General features: G+C 49.9%; 8 protein-coding genes across 8 annotated transcripts; 5 read left to right on the top strand and 3 right to left on the bottom strand.

Moving 5' to 3' along the window:
* Positions 1-128: 128 nt before the first annotated feature.
* On the top strand, positions 129-2,387 carry CNBA3810 (hypothetical protein; the record flags this gene model as incomplete). Its single annotated transcript, XM_772819.1, has 5 exons — positions 129-329; positions 397-695; positions 753-1,020; positions 1,069-1,236; positions 1,287-2,387. 5 exons carry the CDS (start codon positions 129-131, stop codon positions 2,385-2,387), a joined length of 2,037 nt encoding a protein of 678 aa, XP_777912.1.
* A 2,004-nt stretch (positions 2,388-4,391) lies between these two features.
* Positions 4,392-6,130, bottom strand: CNBA3800 (hypothetical protein; the record flags this gene model as incomplete). The annotated part of the gene is made up of 7 exons (XM_772818.1): positions 4,392-4,470; positions 4,518-4,678; positions 4,733-4,796; positions 4,843-5,024; positions 5,076-5,178; positions 5,226-6,056; positions 6,117-6,130. The coding sequence occupies 7 exons, from the start codon at positions 6,128-6,130 to the stop codon at positions 4,392-4,394; spliced, it is 1,434 nt and encodes a 477-aa protein (XP_777911.1).
* A 123-nt stretch (positions 6,131-6,253) lies between these two features.
* CNBA3790 (hypothetical protein) lies at positions 6,254-9,237 on the top strand (the record flags this gene model as incomplete). The annotated part of the gene is made up of 12 exons (XM_772817.1): positions 6,254-6,524; positions 6,585-6,690; positions 6,774-7,135; positions 7,185-7,193; positions 7,239-7,327; positions 7,384-7,504; positions 7,554-7,689; positions 7,742-7,843; positions 7,883-7,959; positions 8,009-8,856; positions 8,906-8,971; positions 9,025-9,237. The coding sequence occupies 12 exons, from the start codon at positions 6,254-6,256 to the stop codon at positions 9,235-9,237; spliced, it is 2,400 nt and encodes a 799-aa protein (XP_777910.1).
* A 278-nt stretch (positions 9,238-9,515) lies between these two features.
* CNBA3780 (hypothetical protein) lies at positions 9,516-10,673 on the bottom strand (the record flags this gene model as incomplete). Its single annotated transcript, XM_772816.1, has 4 exons — positions 9,516-9,575; positions 9,624-9,992; positions 10,051-10,473; positions 10,527-10,673. The coding sequence occupies 4 exons, from the start codon at positions 10,671-10,673 to the stop codon at positions 9,516-9,518; spliced, it is 999 nt and encodes a 332-aa protein (XP_777909.1).
* Positions 10,674-11,409: 736 nt separating this feature from the next.
* CNBA3770 (hypothetical protein) lies at positions 11,410-12,845 on the top strand (the record flags this gene model as incomplete). Its single annotated transcript, XM_772815.1, has 9 exons — positions 11,410-11,435; positions 11,597-11,720; positions 11,769-11,859; positions 11,907-12,193; positions 12,243-12,318; positions 12,376-12,443; positions 12,492-12,560; positions 12,607-12,662; positions 12,713-12,845. The coding sequence occupies 9 exons, from the start codon at positions 11,410-11,412 to the stop codon at positions 12,843-12,845; spliced, it is 930 nt and encodes a 309-aa protein (XP_777908.1).
* Positions 12,846-14,155: 1,310 nt separating this feature from the next.
* CNBA3760 (hypothetical protein) lies at positions 14,156-16,515 on the top strand (the record flags this gene model as incomplete). The annotated part of the gene is made up of 8 exons (XM_772814.1): positions 14,156-14,330; positions 14,391-14,420; positions 14,473-14,881; positions 14,927-15,063; positions 15,115-15,490; positions 15,547-15,639; positions 15,689-16,205; positions 16,258-16,515. The coding sequence occupies 8 exons, from the start codon at positions 14,156-14,158 to the stop codon at positions 16,513-16,515; spliced, it is 1,995 nt and encodes a 664-aa protein (XP_777907.1).
* Positions 16,516-17,468: 953 nt separating this feature from the next.
* CNBA3750 (hypothetical protein) lies at positions 17,469-20,260 on the top strand (the record flags this gene model as incomplete). The annotated part of the gene is made up of 3 exons (XM_772813.1): positions 17,469-17,509; positions 17,559-18,809; positions 18,856-20,260. 3 exons carry the CDS (start codon positions 17,469-17,471, stop codon positions 20,258-20,260), a joined length of 2,697 nt encoding a protein of 898 aa, XP_777906.1.
* Positions 20,261-20,413: 153 nt separating this feature from the next.
* On the bottom strand, positions 20,414-23,597 carry CNBA3740 (hypothetical protein; the record flags this gene model as incomplete). The annotated part of the gene is made up of 7 exons (XM_772812.1): positions 20,414-20,911; positions 21,024-22,240; positions 22,299-22,353; positions 22,405-22,976; positions 23,043-23,151; positions 23,201-23,461; positions 23,520-23,597. 7 exons carry the CDS (start codon positions 23,595-23,597, stop codon positions 20,414-20,416), a joined length of 2,790 nt encoding a protein of 929 aa, XP_777905.1.
* Positions 23,598-23,673: the final 76 nt, after the last annotated feature.

Raw genomic sequence — 23,673 nt, 5'->3', positions numbered from 1 at the left:
GAATATTTTGTTTTCCCCCGAATGTCTCCTATTTCTTCCGGTCTCTTTAATTTACTGCCAATCGAGCTCAAGTGCTTCCATATTTTTCTCCCTTCCTTCACATCAACCACTTCCCCAACCCCACCACCATGCCAGCAGCAGTTAGAGAACGCTCGCCCAGCAGCCCATCTGGTAGGGCAGCAAAGAAGTCCCGGAACAACACAGAACACGCCGTGTTGAGCTCCATCAACCACCCCTCGGCCGAGCAAGTGGCCGCCTACAGGGAAAAATACGTCAACGCAGCTCCCTTTAAACATGCCGTCCTTAGTGACCTTTTGAGCGATGACCTGGTATGTGCACGAGCCCTTCGGCCTGGCCAAGGCATGAAGGGATCGCATAGCTGACGAGTACATGAAGCTTGAAGGTGTCGTGGAGGAGTCCAAGAAGTTCGGCATGAGAGGAGAGGAAGGCAGCCTCCCCGGATGGGGCTGGGAGCAAAAGGAGACAGACATTTATAAAATCCACCAAACTCCTGATCTTTCTTCTCTCAGTCCTGAACACCTTCCTGATGAAACGCTCGAGGCGTTGCCATTGTTGACACGGTTGAAGGACGCTTTGTATTCCCAGGAATTTAGAAATTTGGTCCGTCAGGTTACTGGTTGTGGTCCTCTTTCCGGTACAAAGACCGACTTGTCTGCCGCCCTCTACACCAAAGGGTAAGTCAAGTCATTATCCCTATATCTTTTATTCCTAGGCTGACCTTCATGACCAAGTTCCCACCTTCTTCTACACGACGACTCCATCTCCACCCGTCTCATCTCTTACATTCTCTATCTCCCCTACTCCATCGAAGAGGCCCCGGAGGATAAGGACGTGGCTCTTCAACGTTCTACGAACGGGAAGTTCCTCAAGGGATGGGACCCTGCTTGGGGTGGCTCTCTGGAGCTTTTTTCCGTAGAAACCGGAGAAGAAGTTGGTCCTCCCAGCGTGAAGCGATTTGCAAAGGTCTCTGCTACTTGGGGTCAAATTGTCTTCTTTGAGGTACGTTTACAGTGAGAAATATAGGATTCGAAGCTAATTGTTATCCAGGTGCAACCGGGAAGAAGTTACCACTCTGTGGAGGAGGTTGTAATCGATGAAGGCCGCAGGAGGTTCAGTGTCAGTGGTTGGTTCCACCGACCCGTCGAAGGCGAGGAGGGTTATGCTCCCATTGACAAGGAGAAGGAGCAAAAGCAGCTCTCTTCTCTGGCTCAGATTGTGAGTTTACTATTTCAAATATTATTATCCGTATCTTACAGTCGCTACAGACAGCCGCTCCTTCAATGCCCTTCACCCCTTATAACACCACTCCTCCTCCCGGCCTCAAGCCCTCCGACATTGCCTTCCTTTCCAACTACCTATCTCCATCCTACCTCACTGTTGCCACTCTTGAGCGACTTTCTGGGCAATTCGTTGAAGCCTCCGAGATTGTCTTGCACAACTTCCTTCAGCCCGAACTTGCGGCGAAGCTCAAAGCAGAGACTGAAGGTGTTGACAAAAAGGACCAAGCTTCCTATGAAGGCCTTCTTCCTCCTCAGGAGCTCGGTGAAGGTGACGGGTGGATCATCCAAGGTCCTTCCTCTAAACACCGATACCTCAATCTCACTTCTCTTACCACCTCCACTCCTATAGTCCAGTCTATCCATAACGTGTTATTCCCCTCTGAGGCTTTCCGAGCATGGCTCTCTGTGGTCTCTTCTCTTGCTCCCACTGGCCACCGCAACGAAGCTCGCCGATTCCGAAACGGTCTCGATTACACTCTCGCCAACGGTGAAGGCAAGGATGGAGATGCTAGACTGGACGTCTCTTTGGGTATGACATGGTGGGCCGATGTTCCGGCGGGAAGTGATGAGGAGGATGCTTTGGTTGAAAACGGTGGTTGGGAGGCTTACCTCGCCGCTCCTGATGAGGATGAGGACCCTACTGTGTACCAAAGCTCTGTGGCAAAGAAGGCTGCCAAGGAACACTCCCAGGAGCCCAAGGAACCCAACGGAAAGAAGGTCGAGGAGAAATCTAAGCCTCAGGCGAACGGTAGCAGCGAGAAGAAAGATGGACCTTCAATTTCAATCGGCGGCCAAGAGCTTGAGTTCGACCCCGACCAATTCTCTCCTTCTGACTTTGACTCTGATTCTGAAGCTGGCGACGAGGATGATGGGCCTTTGTTGACCCAACCTGTGGCGTTCAACAAACTCTTGCTTGTTCTTCGTGATCCAGGGGTTATGAAGTTTGTAAAGTACTTGGGGGCGAACGCGCCAGGAAGCAGGTGGGATGTATCGGGTGAGTTCGAGGTAGGCGTCCTTGAAGAGGAGCCAGCTGAGGACGGTGCACCCGAAGCTGAGGGTTCTGGTGAGGGCAAGGCGGATGCGTGATGTGTATGAAAGAAGTCTTCGTCATAATTGGTCGTATTGCCTGTAGATTGTATTTTTTTTTCTACGCTTCCTTCATATTCATGCATCCTTACTTATTTTATTCTATTCTTCCATGCAATCAAGTCATACTCACCTCGAGCCTGGTTTGATCGATCATAAAATCATTTGAAGTTTAATCCCCTCCTGTCGGTTCATGAGCTGATTTTAACATACCTACACTACATGCAGAACTTGTACAGTACCAGTACAGTACAATAAAGTTTTGCGTTGCGAAGAACTAGGGGATATACTTTTCACTTCTTCAGTTTTGTCTCGCTTCCCCCTCTTCTATTTTGATCTCCTCTTTAACCCTTATCTTTTCTGTTTAGCTCTTTTGATGATCAGTTTACCTGGGTCGAGGCAATCCCGAAACCTACAGCAATTATAATGATATAATAACAGAGTATATATGGACCGACCGTAGTAGACGACAATCAAGACCTTTGCTTGAATGTCATCTTCAATTCGATTCCCAAACATACTTTATCACCGCCCACCTTCCACTGTTTTCCTTCCCCATCCTTTGAGAAAATGTTCGTTTCGACTGGCTATATAAGCGCGTCACTTTTGAAGTTCTGGCATCACATATGACACGGCTCACATCTTTGCCTGAACGGTTGAGAGAGGTCGCGCGACTTGTTGGTAAGATCTACTCCAAACCACGTTTTGAGATGGGCATGAAAGGATATATGAGGAGGCTGAATGAATGGATTGTGGGGATACATAGGAAGGTGTGAACCATGACACGGGGAGCTATGACTTCCAACAGAGGTTATAAGATTAATGTTAAAGTAATGTTTACTGTCAATTCAAACCAGACGTTGACGGCCTACTACAAAATATAACATTTCTGAAGAAACAACCTCTCATATATAGTTGACTCAGTTTCCCAGTTTTTTTACTTTGAAGAATCTCGATCACCATCTATATCCATCAGTACACATCATGCCAACGGAAGTAACACCCAGCCCTCATCAACTGGCAGTCAATGCTGCGTTCTACCACGGCTGGTCATCCATGCCTTCTTCTGGCCCAGCACAAGCATCTGACCTCCTTCCTATACGCCACATTCCAGGCAGTGTCATGCCTAGCGGACTGCGAAACCCCTGGGCACATTACCACGGCGAAACCTATGCACCGTCGGCCCATGTAGCTGCAGTTCAAGGTGAGCATCGGTTTGCTGGAAGCGACTCATACGTAGGTGGAGGGGGTAGTATGATAGAAGGTGGAGCTATGTCTTTCGCCGGTGGTGGAGGAGGCAGTGTGATCGCTCCTTCCAGCGTCAGTCTGGGCGGTTATAGAGAAGATGATGGATGGAACGGTTCCATGGGTCGTGTTCACGCCGGCCATGCCCCTGACATGTCCTCAATAGCTGGTGCGATTAGTTATGTTACGCCTGTGGGAGGCGCAGGTGGCTGGTTGAATCAACCAGCAAGTTGGGGCAACCACGCGAGGATGACACCGACAGTGGTAGCAGCGTTGGCCGGCAGCGAGGTTGTGCATCCAGTTTATGGTCAATCACCTTCGTACAGTCCCATCGGGGGTCATCACAGATCATCTTCAGTTCCAAGCTCCAGTAGGAGGAACAGTGTGGTTGAGGATTGCTCTCAGTGCCACTCTTATGTCAAAAGTGGCCACACGCGGCGGACGAGCACGCCAGTTCCCATCCATGCAGGTTCTCCAATGAGGAGAATGAAGGAATTGCCCCTTGATCAAAGACTCAAGAGAAGCGGTAGTCGAAGAAGAATTCGTCGTTACAGTGGAACAAATTATCCAGAGTAGTAGCGAAATCTGTTGAACAATTTGTCATCCCTTGTAATATTATTCTGTCAAAACAGTGCGTAGACTTGAAGTCTCTAAGTAGATTGAATAAGTAAACTGAGATCAAAAGATGAAATGCAGCTCTGTGAGTATCAGTAACGAGGCGGCGATCATAATGCATGCTAAATCATTACTATCTCCAATTTACACCTTGACGTTCCTCTCTTCTCTAGCCATCTCGAACGGATCCCTCACTGATCCCGTTTTATCTCTCCAGTCCGCACTTTAATTCTGTCAGCAATGCACTGCACCAAAATTATAAAAACTCACGTGAACTCCGCTTTCAATCCATTCATTCTCACTTGCAACTGATCCAACTGAGCAGCGAGAGCAAGAATAGCTTGCTGATGATTGTTGATGGTCTGTGCGATGACTTGCGGTGAAGATGTTTGAGAGTCAGAAGAAAGGGACGTAACCACACGGTTCAATTGCTGTGATGAGAGACATCATCAGTTGAGACTCGGTGCGCGCGAACATCGACGTACTGTGATAGTCTTTTTGTATCTCGTCACTCTTTCTTCCATCGAATTAGCAACCTTGGAGAAGAATCTGAGACAAATCAGCACTCTATATGTTTGATATGCATGATACTCACTCGTGAGGGAATTCCTTGTAAGCTCCTAGCCTGATTTGTCCCATTCTGCCTTCACCTGATGTATATATGTCCCAGATCTCCTTGATTCGCTCAACATCTCTTGATTGGTCAATCATTTTATCGCGGAGTTGAGATATGCTGTTCTTTAGGGATTTTAAAGTGTGCGAGATGGAGCTGTATTCCTATTAAAAGTGTGAGAAGGAGCTGAAAGAGGACCAAAAAAAAATACTTACTTCTGTGGCTGACTTGACATCAAGACTTGTTTGCCAGATAGCTCGTCCGAGGGGTTCCGTCTGCAAGGTGGATGCGATGGACTTTTGGTTTTTTATCGCGGTACTATATTAAGTTAGTACGGCAAGGGGAATCGTTGCAAAAGGGCATACTCAAGCTGCTCAATATACTTTTGGGCCGCTTCTGGAAGGTCCGAGAACTTGGTAGTTTTGTCGGCGCCTGTGTTAGCACCGGGATTGGCAGAAGTCTTCAGTTCTTGTTGCTGATTCTGTGGAGGCTGAGTAGTCTGTCCAAAAAGACTGGAACCACCTAGTTGGGCTGTCGACTGGCCGAACAAAGAGGTAGAGGGCTGCTGCTGTTGAGTTGTGGATCCAAAGAGACCGGTACTGGCTGGCTGTTGGGCGGTTTGAGCCGTAGACCCAAACAGACCGGTGCCCGTAGATTGCTGAGTGGGCTGAGTGGTTGATCCAAACAGACCGCTACCAGCTGGCTTCTGAGCTGTAGAGCCGAACAATCCACTAGATTGTTGGGCAGGCTGCATCGTAGACCCGAGGAGACCACCCGTTTGTTGTTGCTGCTGTTGAGGTTGAGTTGTCGATCCAAACAACCCACTGCCAGATTGCTGAGCCTGCTGTTGAGGTTGAGTAGTTGACCCAAAAAGTCCACCACCACCAGAAGGTGGTTGTTGCTGCTGACCGCTGGCACCTCCAAATAGTCCTCCTCCGGTCCCAGTCGTTCCTGCGGCAGGAGCTGCAGGCTTAGCGCCAAAGCTCCCGAACAAGGATGATCCACCTCCGGCAGGCTGCTGCGGTTGCTGCTGCTGATTCTGCCCAAATCCACCAAACATCCCACCCCCAGTGTTGCTCGCACCAGCAGCTGGTTGCGCGTTCGATGTGCTTGTGTTACCAAACGAAAATGGGCTTGAAGTTGTTGGGGCACTGCCGGTTGCCGGGGCGGTTGTTGACGAGTTTCCAAACTTGAATCTGTGATTATGGGCTGCGTAAGCATCCAAATGATGTGGTCGAGGTTGTGCGGTCACTTACCCTCCGAACGACATGTTGGAATGATTACTAGGTGTATAGGGACAAGGTGTGGATTATAGATGTTTCTTCGTTCGAAGTGCAGAGTGCAAATTGAGGAAAAATGATGACATGTAACATTCTGAGAAACTGACAATAGAATGAATCTACAAGGGGTAAATGTACTGGGATACTTCCTCACTCGAGGAGCTTCTTCTATTTCTTCCATCTATACCTCTCGGCACATCCCTCTTCCATCCCCATACCCCTCATCCATGTCCACTCCTGCCATGGCGACACACGCCCCACAGACGAACCCCACACCTGCCATCGTCAGTGAGAAGGTTCCTCTCAACACCCAGGCCCTTCCCAAGATTGTCTTTGCCGGCAGGACAGGCAGAATCCTCTGTGTAGCTGACATCCGTGGTGACTGTGCGTGAGAATCTGTCAGATGAAAAGTGGTGCATGTGTGCTGATTGCCAATGCGCACAGACCATGAATTGAACAGACTGATCCGGGAGCATGATGCGACTGCTGTCATCCACACCGGTGACTTTGGTTTCATGACTGCTGAGAGTGTGGACCGCATGAACGACAAGTGAGTCTACCCGAAGTAGTTAACAGGCTAGAGAGGAAAAAAAAAACCAGGAAAAGGACGGATAGGCTGACTGACGTTATTAGAATTCTGCGCCACCTCATACAGTACTCGCCTTTGCTTCCTCCGGCAGCTCGAACTCAGCTCCTTGCCATCCCTCTTTCGGCCGGACGTTCAGCTCTCATCAATCAGCTTAACAACTCTTCGGTTCACTTCCCTCTTTCTCAGTTTCCTCACCTTTTGTCAGGTGCCATTAACTTCCCAGTCCCGGTCTTCACAACGTGGGGCTTGGTGGAGGATGTCAACGTGATCGAGAAGTTTAGGACAGGAGAGTATGGAGTCCAAAACTTGGCTATCCTTGATGAGGCTACTTCAAGACTAGTTGAAGTTGGAGGTGTCAAGTTGAGGCTGTTGGGCTTGGGTGGGACCGTTGCTGATCACAAGCTCTGTAAGTATGTCCGCGTATAATGAGTTTCCTAAACTGACAATTTCTCCAGTCGATTACGGTGCGTTCTATTCAAAGATCTCGAAAACCACTGAACAGCTACCAGGAGAAGGTCATGGCAGCATTGCTGGTGCTCAGGGAACAATGTGGACCACAGCTCTCCAGATCGGGGAACTGATAGATACCGCTCAACGCGTAAGGCATAACGGAAAAGTGGATGTGTTTTTTATGCTGACGTTTTGACCATCTAGACTTTCAACCCTGATGAGACCCGTCTATTTGTGTCAACCACTCCCACTAGCCGAAACGGCCTTATGACTCTTGTTTCAAATGCCATCAAAGCTGATCTCACTATCTCTTGCGGCTTACATTGTAAGCGCATTGTCCATAGGAGTAGAATATGTGACTGATGGCCCTTAAGTCCGATACCCTGTTTCTTACAACGAATACTCCATCCACCCCGATTTCGAGTCATACAGGCGAAAGATGCAACGAGCGAAAGACGATTTCAAAGGGTTGTTCGACCAAGTGCGAGACCGAGTTTTTGGATCTTTGGAGTGAGTCATTATTTCAGATTTGCTGCTTATGATCCCACTGACTTTTCCAAAGTGACAAACAAACTGCTTTGCTCCACAAAACTCTCTCTGCTATCGAAAACGTCCCGATTGCCGATGATGGCATGTGGGCTAACACCTGGCACTGGAGCCTTTCGTAAGTAAAATGTAATGGCGTGAGCACATCGGCTGACAGCATCAGGGATGCTGGATTTGGCAACATGCTTCTTTCTATCACCGACAGCCGCGTCTCGGCAGAAACCAAGTCTTCCGGTACGTCAACCTTTGGCAATAAATTGCTCTAGCTAAATTACTTTGTTAGGTGTAAACTTTGCTCATCGAACTGGCAAGGGTCCCGCCCCTCCCACCGGTAGCACCATCTCCTCCGCACCTTCCGGCTTGAACTCTGTCAAGTCATTGTCCAGTCGACCTGGTCCCGGTCCCATTGGCGCGCGTCCCCTTCCCGCTCAAGGTGTGCCCTCTGCTTCTGGCCCTCATGGTGCTCATGGTGCCCCGGGCGCTTTCCTCTCTCAGGGAAGAGCTCCAGTCCGCCCCGGCATGGGTCCCGGATTCTCCGCTCGACCTCCTCCCGGCCCGCGCAACACTCGCCAGTTTGGATCTAACCCTGCTTCCTCCATGGGTGGGTTGTCCCAGAGCCAAATGTTTGCCCAAGCTCAAGCTCAGGCTGCTGTTTCTGGTAAGACAGCCGCCGCTGCTAGTCTGACTAATGGCAAGAAAGATGAAAAGAACGAAAAACCAGAGGGGGAGAAAGGCATGAATGTGGAGGAAAAGAAGGAGAAGCTTGCGGCCAATGGTAATGCTGCTCCCGACAAGCTTAAGGATACCGACGAAAAGGAAGAGAAGGATGCCAAGCCCATTGAGAAGAATGAGGACAAGGAGAAATCGCAGGATGAGAACCCATGGGGAGAAGACAAGGAGGAGAAGAAGGGAAGCAACCCGTGGGCTGATGATATCTCTGATGAGGGGGAGAAGAAGGATGAGGATAAGACTGAGTTCACCGAAGATGCCAAGCCTAAGCGATACTCTCTCTACATCAAGGGCCTTCCCACTCCCACTACTGAAGAGGAATTGAAGGCTGTTGTTGGTGAATCGGGTCAGAAGGCTATCCAGGTCAAGATTATTTTTGACCAGTTTACCAAGCAACAAAAGGTGAATTCTTAGCATAACATACTTTGAATGAAAGCTAATTTCGGCTCAGGACTTTGGATATCTCGACTTTGACTCTGAGGAAGTTATGAATGAAGCTCTTAAAGCTTCCACAGGCGTACGTTTTTCTCAGGTGTTTACTTGAATTTATACTTATAGTTACGGCCATAGACAATCAGAGATACCCCCGTCAATGTCAGCATCTCAAAGCCTACCGTCCCTCGATACAACAACCGCCAGTTCGGCGGACCGGGCGGCCGTGGTCGTGGAGGCTTCAGGGGTCGAGGTCGAGGCTTTGGCTCTGCTGGCCCTAGAAGGGAGAGGGGTGAGCGAGAGGGCTCTGGTTCTGGAAACGCCACCGCAGGTGGGGAGAAAAAGGCGTAACTTGGGTTGAGACCAATCGCGTGTATGTGGAGGAGAGAATATGTGAATATCAAGTTGGTTTGATAGGTTAAAGGAGACAAGGGACGGTATAAGTGTGAATACGTCACCTAAGAGATCAATGATCGAGGTTCATGACAGATGCCACTCAAAATGGATTTAAGGGGCGAATAGAGACGTTGTGAAGAATAATTATTTTTCATGCATTTCAGTCCAGATTGTCTTTAGGCCTATCTTTAATGCCCGACTTGACTCTAAAGCTTGGGTCAAAAGACAGCTTCCTACGCCTTGCGTCTACAAATGACAATATCGGTGTTGTAATCGTACTTGAATGTTCCCTTCTACTCATATCATCAACTTTTGTCTGATTTACGTGTGTATAAACTTACTTCCTTGTCGATCCACTCATGAGGAGCTTGACGGACGATGTCCCTTATCTTTCTGATAAACTCTTCTCTCCTTTCTCCGTTCAAATGCTGCTCTGTGAGGTAACTCTTGCTAAACAACCTGTCCAACATGCCATCTTCGGTGATGCCAACAGACCAAGGAATAGTGTGCTCCTCGGAAGAGTCAAAGAGTTCCTTGTAAGCGGGGGTCTCAAACATTTTGCGCCAAAGGCCCTTGTAGTACTGGGGACTACCAAGATCGTAGCCTTGATAGGCTTCGCGAAGGTCGGCTTGCCATTGTGGGTTGTTAGCCTCCAGATTCCAAATGAGAATGAGGGGGGCATTTGGTCGGAGATACGCGGCAATCTCTCGCTATATAATAAGACATTAATCAGCTCAAGCAGATTTTTGAGGGCCCGGAAGGGCTCACCAAAGCTTTGTCGTAGTCAGGACACCAATGCCAGGCCTGGGCAATAACCACTCCGTCTACACCACCTTGGCCATTCTGCACTTCTGTTACGCCGTACTCCCTGGCACCGCCGAATGAATCAAAACCTCCATCAACAGTACCAACCTTTTTCTCACCCTTGCCACCTTCATTCTCTTCTCTTTTGCCCAATCCAGCCTTTTCCAGAGCCTTCCACCAAGAGTTCCTCATACCTTCGCTGGGCTCGACGGCAACAAGAGTGTCGATGGAGAAGGAAGGATAAGTAGGGTTAGGAGGAGCAAGGAGGAGACGGGAGAAGATACCCGTGCCAGACCCGGGTTCAACAATTTTCAAGGGATGGGAGGGAAGAGAAGAGTGGATCACTTGAAGGGCACCAGCAGGATATGAGGGCCGAGCAGCGTTGTACTGGTTTACTTGATTAGTAGCTTATAAAGCATTGGGTATACCACAACACTTACAAAGTCATTGGTACCCTCACCAAAACCCGTCTTTGCAATGTCATGTACAGTGTACTTGTTGACAAGATCGGAGACAGTTCGGGAAGCAGCAGCAGCAGCTGAAGTGACCTGTTCGGTCAAAGAAGAGTATCCAACTCCCTGGGACATGGTAGAAGATGGGAGGATGGGTTTGTGGAGGGGCTTTGATCGCGAGATAGTGAACGCAGTTCTAAGCAAATGGCGATGGCTGCTGCGAAGGAGCATATGCAGTGGGGATGTTATATCTTACGACTGGACAGATGGATACAGCGCAAGGGATCGATGGGTTGTCTTACAACGATTGCTTGTACACGACGTGAGTGCTATCTTTCGGCGAATGAACCTCCGAGATATATCCTAATATAGTGTATGAATCGGCTGCCGTTATGGCTCACATTTATTATTTATTGGTTATTGGATGGGTTTGTCTGCCAGAATCACGAGATATGACTCTAGTCCGGTCACCCATTGCCCCCATAAATTAGCAGATATATAAATAGTCGTAGTAGTGAATAACCTCGTATAACCCTCGGCCATTACACCGTCGGCACGTCTCCGAAAAAGACCGATGCTTACGTAAATGCCTTCCTAGAGGAGATGAATCTTTATTCGAGCGTTCCCCTGAGGCTGGGTTCGCCACCAACAACAAGCATAACCCAGAGCATAACAAATCGATACTCGCCATCCATACTATATCTACAACCAAAAGAGCACCGCTGCTCACCACACTACACTCTCGAAGTCTTATATTGCAAGCACAGATACCCAGCATCTTCGCTGTCACCCTATATCATCTAGCAGCGCGATCGCGATCAATTCGTTCACAGCACCGGCCAGTTTCACGACACACACCTTGTTTACGATAATGTCTCTGTCATCAGATCTGGACAAGTGCGTCCGCAAACTCTCCAAATAACTCTTAACGTATGCATAAAGCTGATATGTTCCCTTCATCTCCCACATCTTCATTGCACGCACCCGTTCACGTCAATTCACCCGTCGCTGTCATCATCACATCCACGCACACGACCATCCATCCTCTCACTCAAAAGGCAAATCGAGCAGCTAAAACGATGCGAAACTATACCAGAGTCAGCAGTAAAAGAATTATGTACAAAGGCAAAGGAAATATTGATGGAGGAGGGCAATGTACAATACGTTGATAGTCCAGTGACCGTGAGTGTTGCTCCGATGGAAGATCTGTCCTTTTACTGAGTCCACCAGATTTGTGGAGATATACATGGTCAGTTTTTCGATCTCATGGAGCTGTTCAAGATTGGAGGATTTTGTCCCGAGACAAACTACATCTTTATGGGTATGTACCGCTCTGTTAACATTGAAATCCGTCTAATATGGACATAGGTGATTTTGTCGACCGAGGATTCTACTCTGTTGAAACCTTCCTCCTTCTCCTATTATTGAAAGTCAGATATCCTGACCGCATTACTCTTATTCGAGGCAATCATGAGTCGCGGCAAATCACTCAAGTTTATGGATTTTACGACGAGTGTCAGAGAAAATACGGGAGTTCGAATGTTTGGAGATACTGTTGCGATGTCTTTGACTACCTGAGTCTGGGCTGCGTTGTCGACGGGCGTGTGTTCTGTGTTCATGGAGGATTAAGCCCTGCCGTCCACCGATTAGATCAGGTGAGTAAAACCTATCTAGTGACGAACGATGCACTGATATTGTTTTTAGATAAGGGTGATAGATAGGCGGCAGGAGGTGCCCCACGAAGGGCCTATGTGCGATCTGTTATGGTCAGATCCTGACGGTTAGTTCTTCTAATCATCGCAATTATGATTGTGCTGACTTTAAACATCATATGAAGAGGAGATACAAGGCTGGGGTATGTCACCGAGAGGAGCAGGTTTCTTGTTTGGACGGGATGTTGTCGAAGTAAGCATCGCAGTTGACTTGGGTCTCTTTTGCTGATAAAAGTACCAGCAATTTAATCATGCAAACGACATAGAATTAGTGGCTAGAGCACATCAGCTGGTGATGGAAGGGTACAAGGTGCGTCCTTACAGATTTCGAAATGGCACATGCTGACATTCCATAGCTCATGTTCGACCGGCGAATCGTGACAGTTTGGTCAGCGCCCAATTACTGTTACAGGTACGTGGCCGTCGTCAGCCATCCAACCAGATCGCTAATCAATAGCATAGATGTGGGAACACAGCAAGCGTTCTCGAATTAGACGAGAATTTACGCCAAGAATACAAAACCTTTGACGCAGCGCCTCCAGATGCGCGCTCGATACCGCAAAAACGACCTATGACGCATGAGTACTTTTTGTAACACTAGTCACATGAGGTATATGTATTGTACGATTAGATCCAGTGTCAAGACGGAGAAGTACCGGTTTTCACGAACTAAGACAAAAACATTGTGCGGATAGAGTCGCTGTGACCACTTGGTTCATATCCCTGCATGGCGCTATTTCTGTGTGTGGCACGGTACCAATATTACCCTGCCCTCAAAAGGCGAGCTACCGACATGTGGTTGGGCTCGACACCAGCCCCTCGAAGGAGGATACTGGACAGTTTCCGACCTGGCCCGAAGAAATATAAAATGTAGTCACTGGGTTTCATATTGAAAATGGGGAAGGCAGCAGCGAGGAGGCCGGGAAGGAAGTTGTTGGTGACGCATGAGAATCCAACTCGGAAGAAGAGAAGATAAATACGTAGTCGGCTCTTCCCGACGCGATGATCAGGAAGTAGTAGTATCATCTTTGGTTATCGTTTGCAATTTCCTTTACTTCGGGTTCCTTGAGGCTATGCTAAAGGAACATCTATATGGTTGCTTTGGTTAGTCGTTAATCGTAAAGCGTTTATCGAATAGGAATATTTACATCGGAACGATAATTTTATACGTGTGCTATTATTATCGCCAAGAGGGCGGGCAGGACTCCGTCCTTTGATGTCGGACAATACCGTCGTTTATCAGCTTTTAGAGGAGGCGAGATAATAATAGGATAAGGGAAAATGTGAGGCACCCGTGACAAGGGTCCAAAATTCGAGATCTTCCGCCCCACAACGGCATGAGCAGAAACGGCGCACGTCTGTTTCAGCTTGGACTTGTTGGTTTTGTGTGCCCAGTCGCAAAAAATCAAGAAGTATGTAGCATTCGTTATGGATTGGCTGCTTGATTATGCATAGGCTGTGTTGGTGACACGACTCGGTGGAAGATCAGAGGACAGCCACCCCAAGCCGCATGGTCGCGGATGCAAGAAGGAAGCCCGTGGTTGAAAATTGGTGCGAGCTGGATGAGACGCGTACGTGCGTGCCTGTTTTCTTGTCCCAAACATCCCGTTGTTTGGATATTTGAGTTGATTTCGAACATTCTGTTTTTACTCTCGGACCACATCGCGCTCAAAATACACAGCCTCTGCTTTAAAGAACGGATCAGACTGGTTCTGTCCACATCATATACATACACGCCCTTTAATACACGCCCACTATATCGCTCCTTTAACCATTTGCCCCTCTCTTAACAACAGCCAACAGCCACTCGGACAACAGAAACCAAGACAAAGACAAAAAACGAATTTTCCGCACCTCGATCCCTCGACGTTCAATTCCTTTCGTCCTCTGGACCATAGCACAGCCATGTACTCTGCCATTCTCCTCTCTCTTCTTCCACTCCTGGCAGCCGCCCACGGAGGTCCATCCCGCAATTTGCCCAACCGCGCGTTTTCTCAACAGCAAGTTCGCGATGGTGTCACTCCTGGCGGCTATCAAATCGTCGGAGACTCTGGCGTTTCCGCACAGATGCTCTTTTTGGGTTAGTTTCATTTCATGCTGTGCAGACCTGACAAACACTGACGGGTTTGATATATACCAGGGACTGAGACGACTGCATACATTCTCGACAGTAAGTCGCTTCACTATTCATTGCGTGACTCTTCCCTAATGCACGAACACAGAGGCCGAGAACAACTCTCTCCAAGTAACAAATGATGATGGCCTCACTCATCCAGCATGGGGCACAAGCTACGACCTCACAACTAACAAAGCCACCGCCATGCAGGTATCCTCCAATACTTTCTGTGCGGCTGGTCTCTCCATGGCGACCGGCGAATGGGCTGTTTTTGGTGGTAACCAGCCTGTCACGTATGGAGGCGTCGCCACCAAGGATAATCCCAGCATACCTAACGATTTTATGGATACCGATGGTGGCGCTGCCATCCGTCTTTTGACCCCATGCGATGATGGAAGTTGCAAGTGGCAGGAGGGCGGTGACGAATTGACCATGACCTCCAAGAGGTGGTATCCCACTGTAGAGCTCCTTGGTGATGGTTCCTTGATTGTCCTTGGTGGAGATGGCAACGGCGGGTGAGTAGTCTTTGGGCGTTTGCGATCATAGCTAATGGCTTTCAGGTATGTTTCAACTTTTGCTCAGAACAACCCTACCTATGAATTCTACCCCAAGACCGACAATCAGTCCCATTACATGGATTTCCTTAACTACACTGTCCCTGTGAATCTTTTCCCTTTGACGTGGCTCATGCCCGGAGGTGAGTTCATCTACGAAGCGCATACGATAATACTAAGTTTTCCATGTCTAGGCAAGCTCTTCATGCAAGCTGCTTACAAGACTATTCTCTATGATTTGGATGCCCAACAAGAGACTCCTCTTCCTGACATGCCCTATGCGGTCCGTGTCTATCCCGCATCTGCCGCCACCGCTCTTCTTCCTTTGACGCCTGCCAACAACTACTCTGCTACTGTCCTCTTCTGCGGTGGTAGCGCTGCCAACTTCAACCTGTCTTCCGACGGTGGCGCGCAGTTCAACGTGACTGCAGTGCCTGCAGACAACACTTGCGTTAGGATCAGTCCGGAGGACGAAAAGCCTACATATGAAGATGATGACTACATGCTTGAAGGAAGGAGCATGGGGCAATTCATCTTTATGCCTGACGGTAAAATGTGGATGGGTAACGGGTGCGTTCCAAACCAACAACAGGATCTTCAGAAAAAAATTAACAGTCGTGATTTAGCGTTGCTATGGGAACAGCGGGATATGGTGACGAAGGCTACTCCATTGGACAAAGTTATGGACAAGAACCTCTCTATCAACCCGCAATTTACGAGTGAGCTTCAGTTATCAGCTATGGGATGCCAATGACTGACATCACATAGCCCCAGCGCCCCTGCTGGCAGCCGATGGTCTCGCGAAGGTCTCGGCATGAGCACCCAAGAACGCATGTACCACTCATCCGCTATCCTTCTTGCAGACTCATCCATTCTCGTCTCTGGCTCCAACCCTAACAAGGACGCCACCTTTGAGAAGTGGCCCACATCCTATAGCGTCGAGCAATGGTACCCTCTCTGGTACAATGAGCAGCGCCCTGAGCCTTCTAGTTCTTGGCCCTCTTCTTTGAGCTACGGTGGCGAATACTTCAATGTGTCTTACACTCCTTCCAACTCATCCTCCAACTCTGACAACACCAAGGTTGTCGTTATCCGTACTGGATTCTCAACTCATGCGATGAACATGGGTCAGAGGTACCTCGAGTTGAACTCCACCTACACCAAGGACGAGGCTTCAGGAGAGGTTACCTTGCATGTCAGTCAGATGCCTCCCAATGCCAACATCTTCCAACCCGGACCAGCGATGATTTTCTTAGTGGTTGACGGAATTCCTTCGCAAGGCAAGGTAAGTAGATCGGTTTTCTGCGCCTTGAGCATGTGAAACTGACTCTTGGTAGATAATCATGGTTGGTTCTGGAAAGATTGAGACTCAACCCATTTCCGAAGTGGCCGTACTCCCCGCGACATCTGTTATCCCTGCCCAAACAAATTCTAGCTCATCAGATAATGCTGCGGGCACTTCAACGACTTCTTCCGGATCGTCTCAGGGAACATCTGCTTCGCAAAATGTCGATTCTGGCGCGACAGCTGGTCTGCGCGCAAGATTCGCGACTGTATTTGGTTCTGCGGTTGTAGGACTGGCTTTGCTCTTGTAAAGTCATGCCCCCTAACCGTAGTATAGATGAGTCATGTTCTGTAGTGTATTGTACATATCATTTCCTCAATTACCATCGAATCACACATTGGACTTTGATTTGCTTTGATATTCCTCTTGTTTACCCAAGTTAGCCAAATCTTACACACTCTTTCTGTCATATTCCAACTGAACCAGGCACTGCATTGTTTAAACTCATATCTGTCCTGTACATAAAGGAGGCATTTCCTCCCGAAACTAGTATGAATACCATCGCATTGTATTCTGTTCTGCGGTTCTCGATATATCCTATGAAAGAATGTTGGCGCGGTATACTACTCATCTCGTCTTGAACCTCGAAAAGAGACAAGTCCTTGTTCACGCCGGTTGCTTGGATTTTGTCCAGCACGCATACGATCAATCTAGTTGATGGTATGGAGACTTTGCTGTTCGCCTGTATGATGGCCTGTTAAGACCAAGAGTCCTTCTGTGTGGTATGCCCAAATGGACTGACAGAAGATATACTCTCTTCGCGGCGAGAAGATTCTGGATAAGGACGTGTGTCGATTACTAATAGAGAGGGAGAGGATTTTCATGCTGCTGCTTTATGCCACACATTTTGTCGACTGTGAGATATTATGTCCGGGAATGATATCTGCTTTTGTATATGGGGATTATTCTCGTAATATCCATGTAGTTGCCAACGATCTTCAACGATAGAACAAAGAAAGTACATGCGTAACGAACGTAGACGTTACCTGTTTACATAATAGCTTAAGGCGCAGGCCTATTTTACTCAAACAGAAAATATAAGGCACGCGTTCCTCTAATACGCGCCTGGTTTGTTGTGTGCGATGTTTGGTATGTTTGTTTTTGGCTTGTTGACTTGACTCTTCACCAACTTTCTCACAGCAACGTATCTTGGCCCCTCCAGAGCTTTTTCGGAGCTCTTCCGAATACTTTTATTGCTTACCTATGTCCCCATCTACAACATATCAGAAGGCCAGGCTATCCCTGTAAGTCGGCCGTCCCTCAACAAGTCTTGCCCAAACTTACGTTCTCCAGGGCCATGCTGGGCCTCAACGGCCTTCCCCTTGACGAATACCTTTCCCAGCTTCCACGTCTACCAGACACTCCCAAGGACTCAAAGAGAATTGATGATATTCCTGAAGGAATTGTCTCTCATTCCATCTCTCAATATAGCACTCCCGATCTTCCTACGTCGGAAAGCCAAGTGGAAGTCGACAAGGGCAGCAGGGATAGTTTGAGGGTTCCCGGGAGTCGGGTCAAAGTTGACAGCCCGCTGGAAAAGCATCCTATCATATTGAACAGCTCTATCGAGGAGGTTGGCGACAGTTCCATCTCTCCAGATGCCCTTCACGTCGGCCCACACTACGAGAAAGTAACTTGCGATCAATCAACCTCCCAGTCTCCTTTCGCCTCCACCCTCATCGAGCAATCGGTCAACCCTCAAGCTGCACCTGCGCCGAGATTATCAGCCTCATTTCGCCTTCCGAACATGGGAGATATCTCCCTTATCGGGGAATGTTCCTTATTCGGCGGCGCAAGTAGTGTAGGGGATGACAGTTTGGAATATGAGTTGAGCGATATTAGACCAAAGCGAGATACCATCAATCATTCTACCAGCGACCCGTTTATGATGAAGCGACAGAGAGATATCAACCCTGCCTCTCAGCATCTTGGTCAGTCTACACTCCTGCCAACTTCTCCTGCTAAGCAGGCACACCTTCTTGCCTCCACTAATTCTCTTCACCGTGTCGAGCCACCTTGGTGCGGCAACGATTCTACCATGACTACCTCTTCCAATGGTTCTAACGACACTGCTACGGAGTCCCGGCCAGGATCTCCTACTCGATCATCAACGGTCAAGGCTCAGTCGCTTCCTCGCTCCAATGCACTCCGTGGATTTCCCACATCCAAAACAAGACGTACATTCCCGGCTTCTTCTTCGGGCAACAGTCTTGCAGCGGTTGGTGAGGAAGAATCAGAACTGCTTATTAATCTTGACAAAAGCACTCTTCTGCCCATTAGTCCCCAGAAGACTGCATATCTTCTTCGTGACGAGGAGATGATTGCTCGCGAGACTCTGGATGAAGGACCTAGCTACATGCTGACGATTCCGCCTGCTACAATTTCTCGAGCGGCTGCTGGATGTATTGGCCATGATGGTGATAGGACAATGGACGTGAGAGATCTCATGGCTAAAGTCGGAAAACCAAAGAGGGCGTCAGGGACGGAGGAGAGTTTTGTGGATTTACTGCATGCCGAAGACGACATGTTTGCCAAAATGGATATGTAGGTTTTCCAGTCATACACTAGGTCTTGTGTTGATGAGTATTAGGACGATGTTGGGTGCGGATGAGACGATGGTGATGCCCGCTACTCTGCGACCTCGCCAAGCGAGTCCATCAAAAATCGTTGCTCAAGCTCAGGCAACTACCAAGGCTACTTTACCGACGTCCCGTACTAGTCATACACTTTCAATTCTAGATGACAATCAAGTTCAGGAGCAAAAGCCTATTACCCTTAGTCGATCGAAGAGCTTGTCCAAAGTTGCTGAGATTATTCAGCGTGTCAAGGCTGATAAGCTTGCTGCAGCATCGGCTTCAAGGCTGGGTTCTCCACCCAAAACTGCCTCTGTAGCCCGTACCTATAAAACTTCTTCGACTTCGACGGCGACACCAGCTGCACCCAGAGTTAGAGGAAAGGTGGCTCCTCACACAACTGGCTCCCGCCGAATCTCCCTCTCCGCTGGAGGCGTCCCTATATCTTGTAGTGCCTCGCAAAAGAGTATCGAATTACCTCGCCCTCGACCAACTCATGTTAGGTCGATCAGCACACATTCAACGTTGTCCAGTGCCAATCAGAATGTATCTGCCAGGCAGACAATAACTGCTGCCCCCACTGAGACCCGCGCAGCCCGAATCGTGAATCGCAATCCACAGGCCACTCTTACTGCACGCGTGCCTAGAGCAAGCATTGTACCTTCTTCCAGAACCGAGGTCAAGAACCGGTCCGGCTCCGTATCCAGTAGTGTGTCAACTGCCGCGACAGTCTCTCGCGCTCCAAACTCGCGACCGAGCATTGCTGCTCCTCGCACCATTACTCGATCGCACACGACAGAAGGACTTTCGGCAGCTGGTGCTCGTGTTCCCAGAGCATCAGTTGCGGCGTCATCTAGACCGGCCGGTCTTCCGCTGCCTGGCACCGGTCCCACTGCAAGGTCAGCTACTGCCAATACGCCTGCCTCGACGGCGACCAGGGCGCGGCTTTCACGGGCATTTGGTAGCGACGCTACATCTGCTACCAATCGATTGAGTCGACCGGCGACCTCTACACTTGCTAGTGCTACCTCTAAGACTTTGAAGCTTTCATCGGGTCCTTCGGTAACCAGTGCTCGATCATCTGCTACTAGTACAGACCGCCTCAAATCAAGAGCTCTTTCTACGCCTGCTTCGGCTGGCACCCGCCAGTCAACCCTTCCTATATCTCGTGCCCTTCCCACTCCTCGTTCGGCTACTGATGTCGCTAGAAACTCCTCCAAGCCTCCCGCAACCACCATCGACTTACCCAAAGCACGAGTTGGGAGCACGCTCCCGCGACCATCTACTAGTCGAGTACCCGCAGGAGGGCCTGGCAAGAATTCTGCGCCGCCTGGATCAGGGAGTAATCTAGCGGCCTTACGATCGCGTTTGGATGAGTTGCAGGCGAAGCAGAAGGAAAGATCCGCAGCGAGGTGTTTGTAAGTTGATATGATAATATATATACTTTGTGAAACGGATTGTATGATTTTTTGGGTCTTTGTTTTTCCTGTTAATGATATGCACCTGCTGGATTCTATAGAAACGGTTCCAGATAGTAGGGCTAATTTACAACAACAAGACATCTATAAAACACTTTTAAGCGTTCTGGACGTCTACCCCTGTGGTCAATAACTCTTCTAAACCGCTCTCGACACAACCGAACCAGCTCTGCATATCATCCACCATTCTTCCCAATTCGTCAAAGACATCATCCGACTCCAACATGCTCAGATCAAGAGGTCGGATGGGTGGACCCATTGTGGCATGAACTGGCGCAAAAGCGTTGGGCTGGGTAGCAAGGCCAGGTGGAGCCGAAGCGGGTATTGTACCAGCAGGAAGTAAAGACCTCTGCGACGGTGCCGCGCTCATAGGGGCCGATGCGAGTGTTGGGAATGAGAACGCTGCCGTTGCCGATGCCGATGCCGCTGATGCCGATGCCGCTGATGCCGATGCCGCCGATGCCAATGATGGTTCGGCATGTGCGTGAGTTGTTTGTGCCAAAGGCGAAGGCGACGGGAAGAATTTATGTGGGGTGTTGGCGACAGATGGAGAAGGAGGGAGGAGGTCTGGCATATCGGGTACGGCGGGCGAGAGCTGTTTTGAGTTTGATTTTTGTGGGGAGAGAGGGAGGGAGGGAGAAGGGAATCAGCACATAGTCTAGAGTAATGATCTGAGTAAAAAAAGGAAAAAAAAAAGGGGAACCAACTTTTAAGAGATCTCTTAGACCGACGGGATGTCCATCTTCCGCTTTACTCCCACTTCGACTCCGTATCATCATTCCCTGGCCTCCTCCTCCTCCGGCTGCTGTTGCTGATGCTGCTGCTGCTGCTGCTGACACACCCGGTCTCCCTAGACCGATTGAATTAGGCGCACCCAACGCCACCGCCTTCTTCGGCGTGGGCGGGCTGGTCGATCCTTGCTGCTGTTGCTGCTGCTGTTGCTGCTGATGAGTTTGTGTGTGTGCGAGCGCTAGAGCTAAGGCTTGGGCTTGGGCTTGGGATTGGGATTGGCTGGCGGCGCGACCTTCCATGACGGCGACGGATGCTTGGCGCATCATGGGCGGTCGGGGACCGAACGCGAGACCGCCAAAGCCGGGGGAAGAGGTGCCTGTGGGTGATGTTGTGGTTGTGGTTGTGGTAGAGGTGGTGGTGGGGTCGGCAAAGGGATAAGCGGGTGCGGCAGAGTGATTTCGGTTGAGCGGGGGTGGGAAAAGTTTGCCTGCTGCGGGTGGTTGTGTAGATGTAGGTGTGTTGGTAGATGTAGACATGGATGCGGTGGTAATAGGAGTGGGCCCAGGGCCTGATTTGGTCATGAGTGGGAATTGGAAACCACGGAGACCCTCACGGGCATCACTTGCGCTTGGTCGACGCATGCCTCCACTACTCTTGGACCTTTCTTCCGCTGCCGGTTGAGTCTTGCTTGTAGGGGTTAGAGAGAGATTGTCAAGGCTGATTTTGTTTCGAATGCGACGCGGTGAGGGGACGCCGGCGTCGGTGCGAGCGATAGGGGTATGTTCCTGTGGGGTTTCGATGGGGTAGTAAGTGGCGGTGGACGCAGCGGATAGGGTATTGGAAGAAGGCGAAGGCGAGTAGCCGGTGGTAATCATGAGCGGTGTAGGCGATCGTCCATCCCGACCCAGCCTGGCTTGACGGATAGTCTGTCCATCCAATTCGTTTTTCCCGGGTGTGGCCGGGGGCGAATCGGTATCGACAAGAGGTGGCAGATCTTCCTGTTCTGGGCTGGGGAAACGACCGGTTTGCTTGATGGTGTCGCTACCCTCGGTCGTCTGAGGGGTTGGAGGTTGTTGATGGGCAAACGACTTGAAAGGGTCAGGGTCCGTGGATGATTCATCGTGGAAAAGACGTCGGAGTGATTGAGGCGCAGGCGCAGGATGGGCTGTAGGTGGTGATAGATTTGAAGAGGCTAAGAATGGGAGGGAGATTAGGCGTGTTCAAATATAGACAGAAGGAAAAAGACTTGCCATTGTCTTCTGATTGTTGCTTGCCAAGCAAGATGCTTGCCCTTGAACGCACAGTCTTGCACTGATATCAGCCCAAAGATGTACCGCCCCTCAAAAAAATACTCACGTCAAACGCCCAGTCTCCATCAGCCGGATGTCCATCCAGATCATCGTCGTCATCGTCGACATTAGCGCCTACACCGGCTGCCAAACTTTGCCTCTGGCCGCCCGACTCCTTCCACGCCTGGTACCTCGCAATCAAATCGTTCATGGCGGTGAGGGGAGTCTTGCTCTGCTGCTTGATCCATTTCGACTTGCTCAGTTCTTCTGCCGAGAGACGGTCCGCGGGTTCTTCATTCAAGCACCCGACGACAAAATCGCGCATCTCTTTGCTCCAGTGATCACCTTCGAGTCTGGGTGCGCGCATGCGTTTATCGCCTAGGAGCATGACTGCGCGTGCGGCAGGTTGGCCCGACATGGGCGGTTCGCCGTAAGCCATTTCAAGCAGGGTGATTCCAAGCGACCAGATATCGGCCTTGGCATCGTACATGCGGCCTTCGGTCACGACCTCGGGGGCCATCCAGTAAGGTGTGCCGACAAAGGTGGACCGTTTGGAGGTGGAGGATTGAAGGAGCGCGGCGACGCCAAAGTCGCAAAGCAGAATACGATGCGGCTGGGTGGTGAGCAGGATGTTGGCGGCTGCATAATGAGGTTGGCAACGTGCAAGTGGAAAAAAAGAAGGGAGAAGAAAAGGTCGAGGCGTACCTTTGATATCGCGATGGATGACCCCGTTCTTGTGAAGAAACGCGAGGGCCAACAAGACTTCACGGATGACGAGGCAGATGTGCAGTTCTTTCAGTGGTTGTGCCCGGGACTTTGCTTGGTGTTAGGAGATGGTGAGCGTCGATAAACCAGACACGTACCAGAGTCCGTATACTTCCACCTTCCGCATACTCCATGATGATCCAGACGCGCGGGCCCTGCATGAGGCTGCCATAGTACTTGATCACGTTGGGCGGCGGGCCGCCCGAGTTGGAGCCTCCGAGCATGAGCTGCTGGAGGAGGGAGATTTCCTTTTGGATGTCGGCGACATCGTCGTCTTCGGTGTCGAGATTGATGATTTTGAGTGCGACGATGTGGCCTGTCGCGATGTGTTTTCCCCTGTACACTGCGCCGTACGCGCCCTTGCCTACGATTTCGAGTTTCTGCGGCGGTCAGCGGCGCTGCGGGGGGAGGACGCACCTGGTAGAGCGTGTCCGGGGCGGCGTCTTTGTGCTGCGCGGGGAGTGCGGCGAGGTAGCGCCCTTCCGACGGGGGCATCGTGCGTGGTGCTAGCGACAAGAAAGAAGAGATCGACGATCGGTTACGCCGTCGGCAATCTCCGGTCGCGCACAAG

The sequence above is a fragment of the Cryptococcus neoformans genome, chromosome 1, assembly GCF_000149385.1.
Source record: "Cryptococcus neoformans var. neoformans B-3501A chromosome 1, whole genome shotgun sequence".
NCBI classification, from domain to species: domain Eukaryota; kingdom Fungi; phylum Basidiomycota; class Tremellomycetes; order Tremellales; family Cryptococcaceae; genus Cryptococcus; species Cryptococcus deneoformans.
This window is presented reverse-complemented; position numbering and strand designations above follow the sequence as displayed.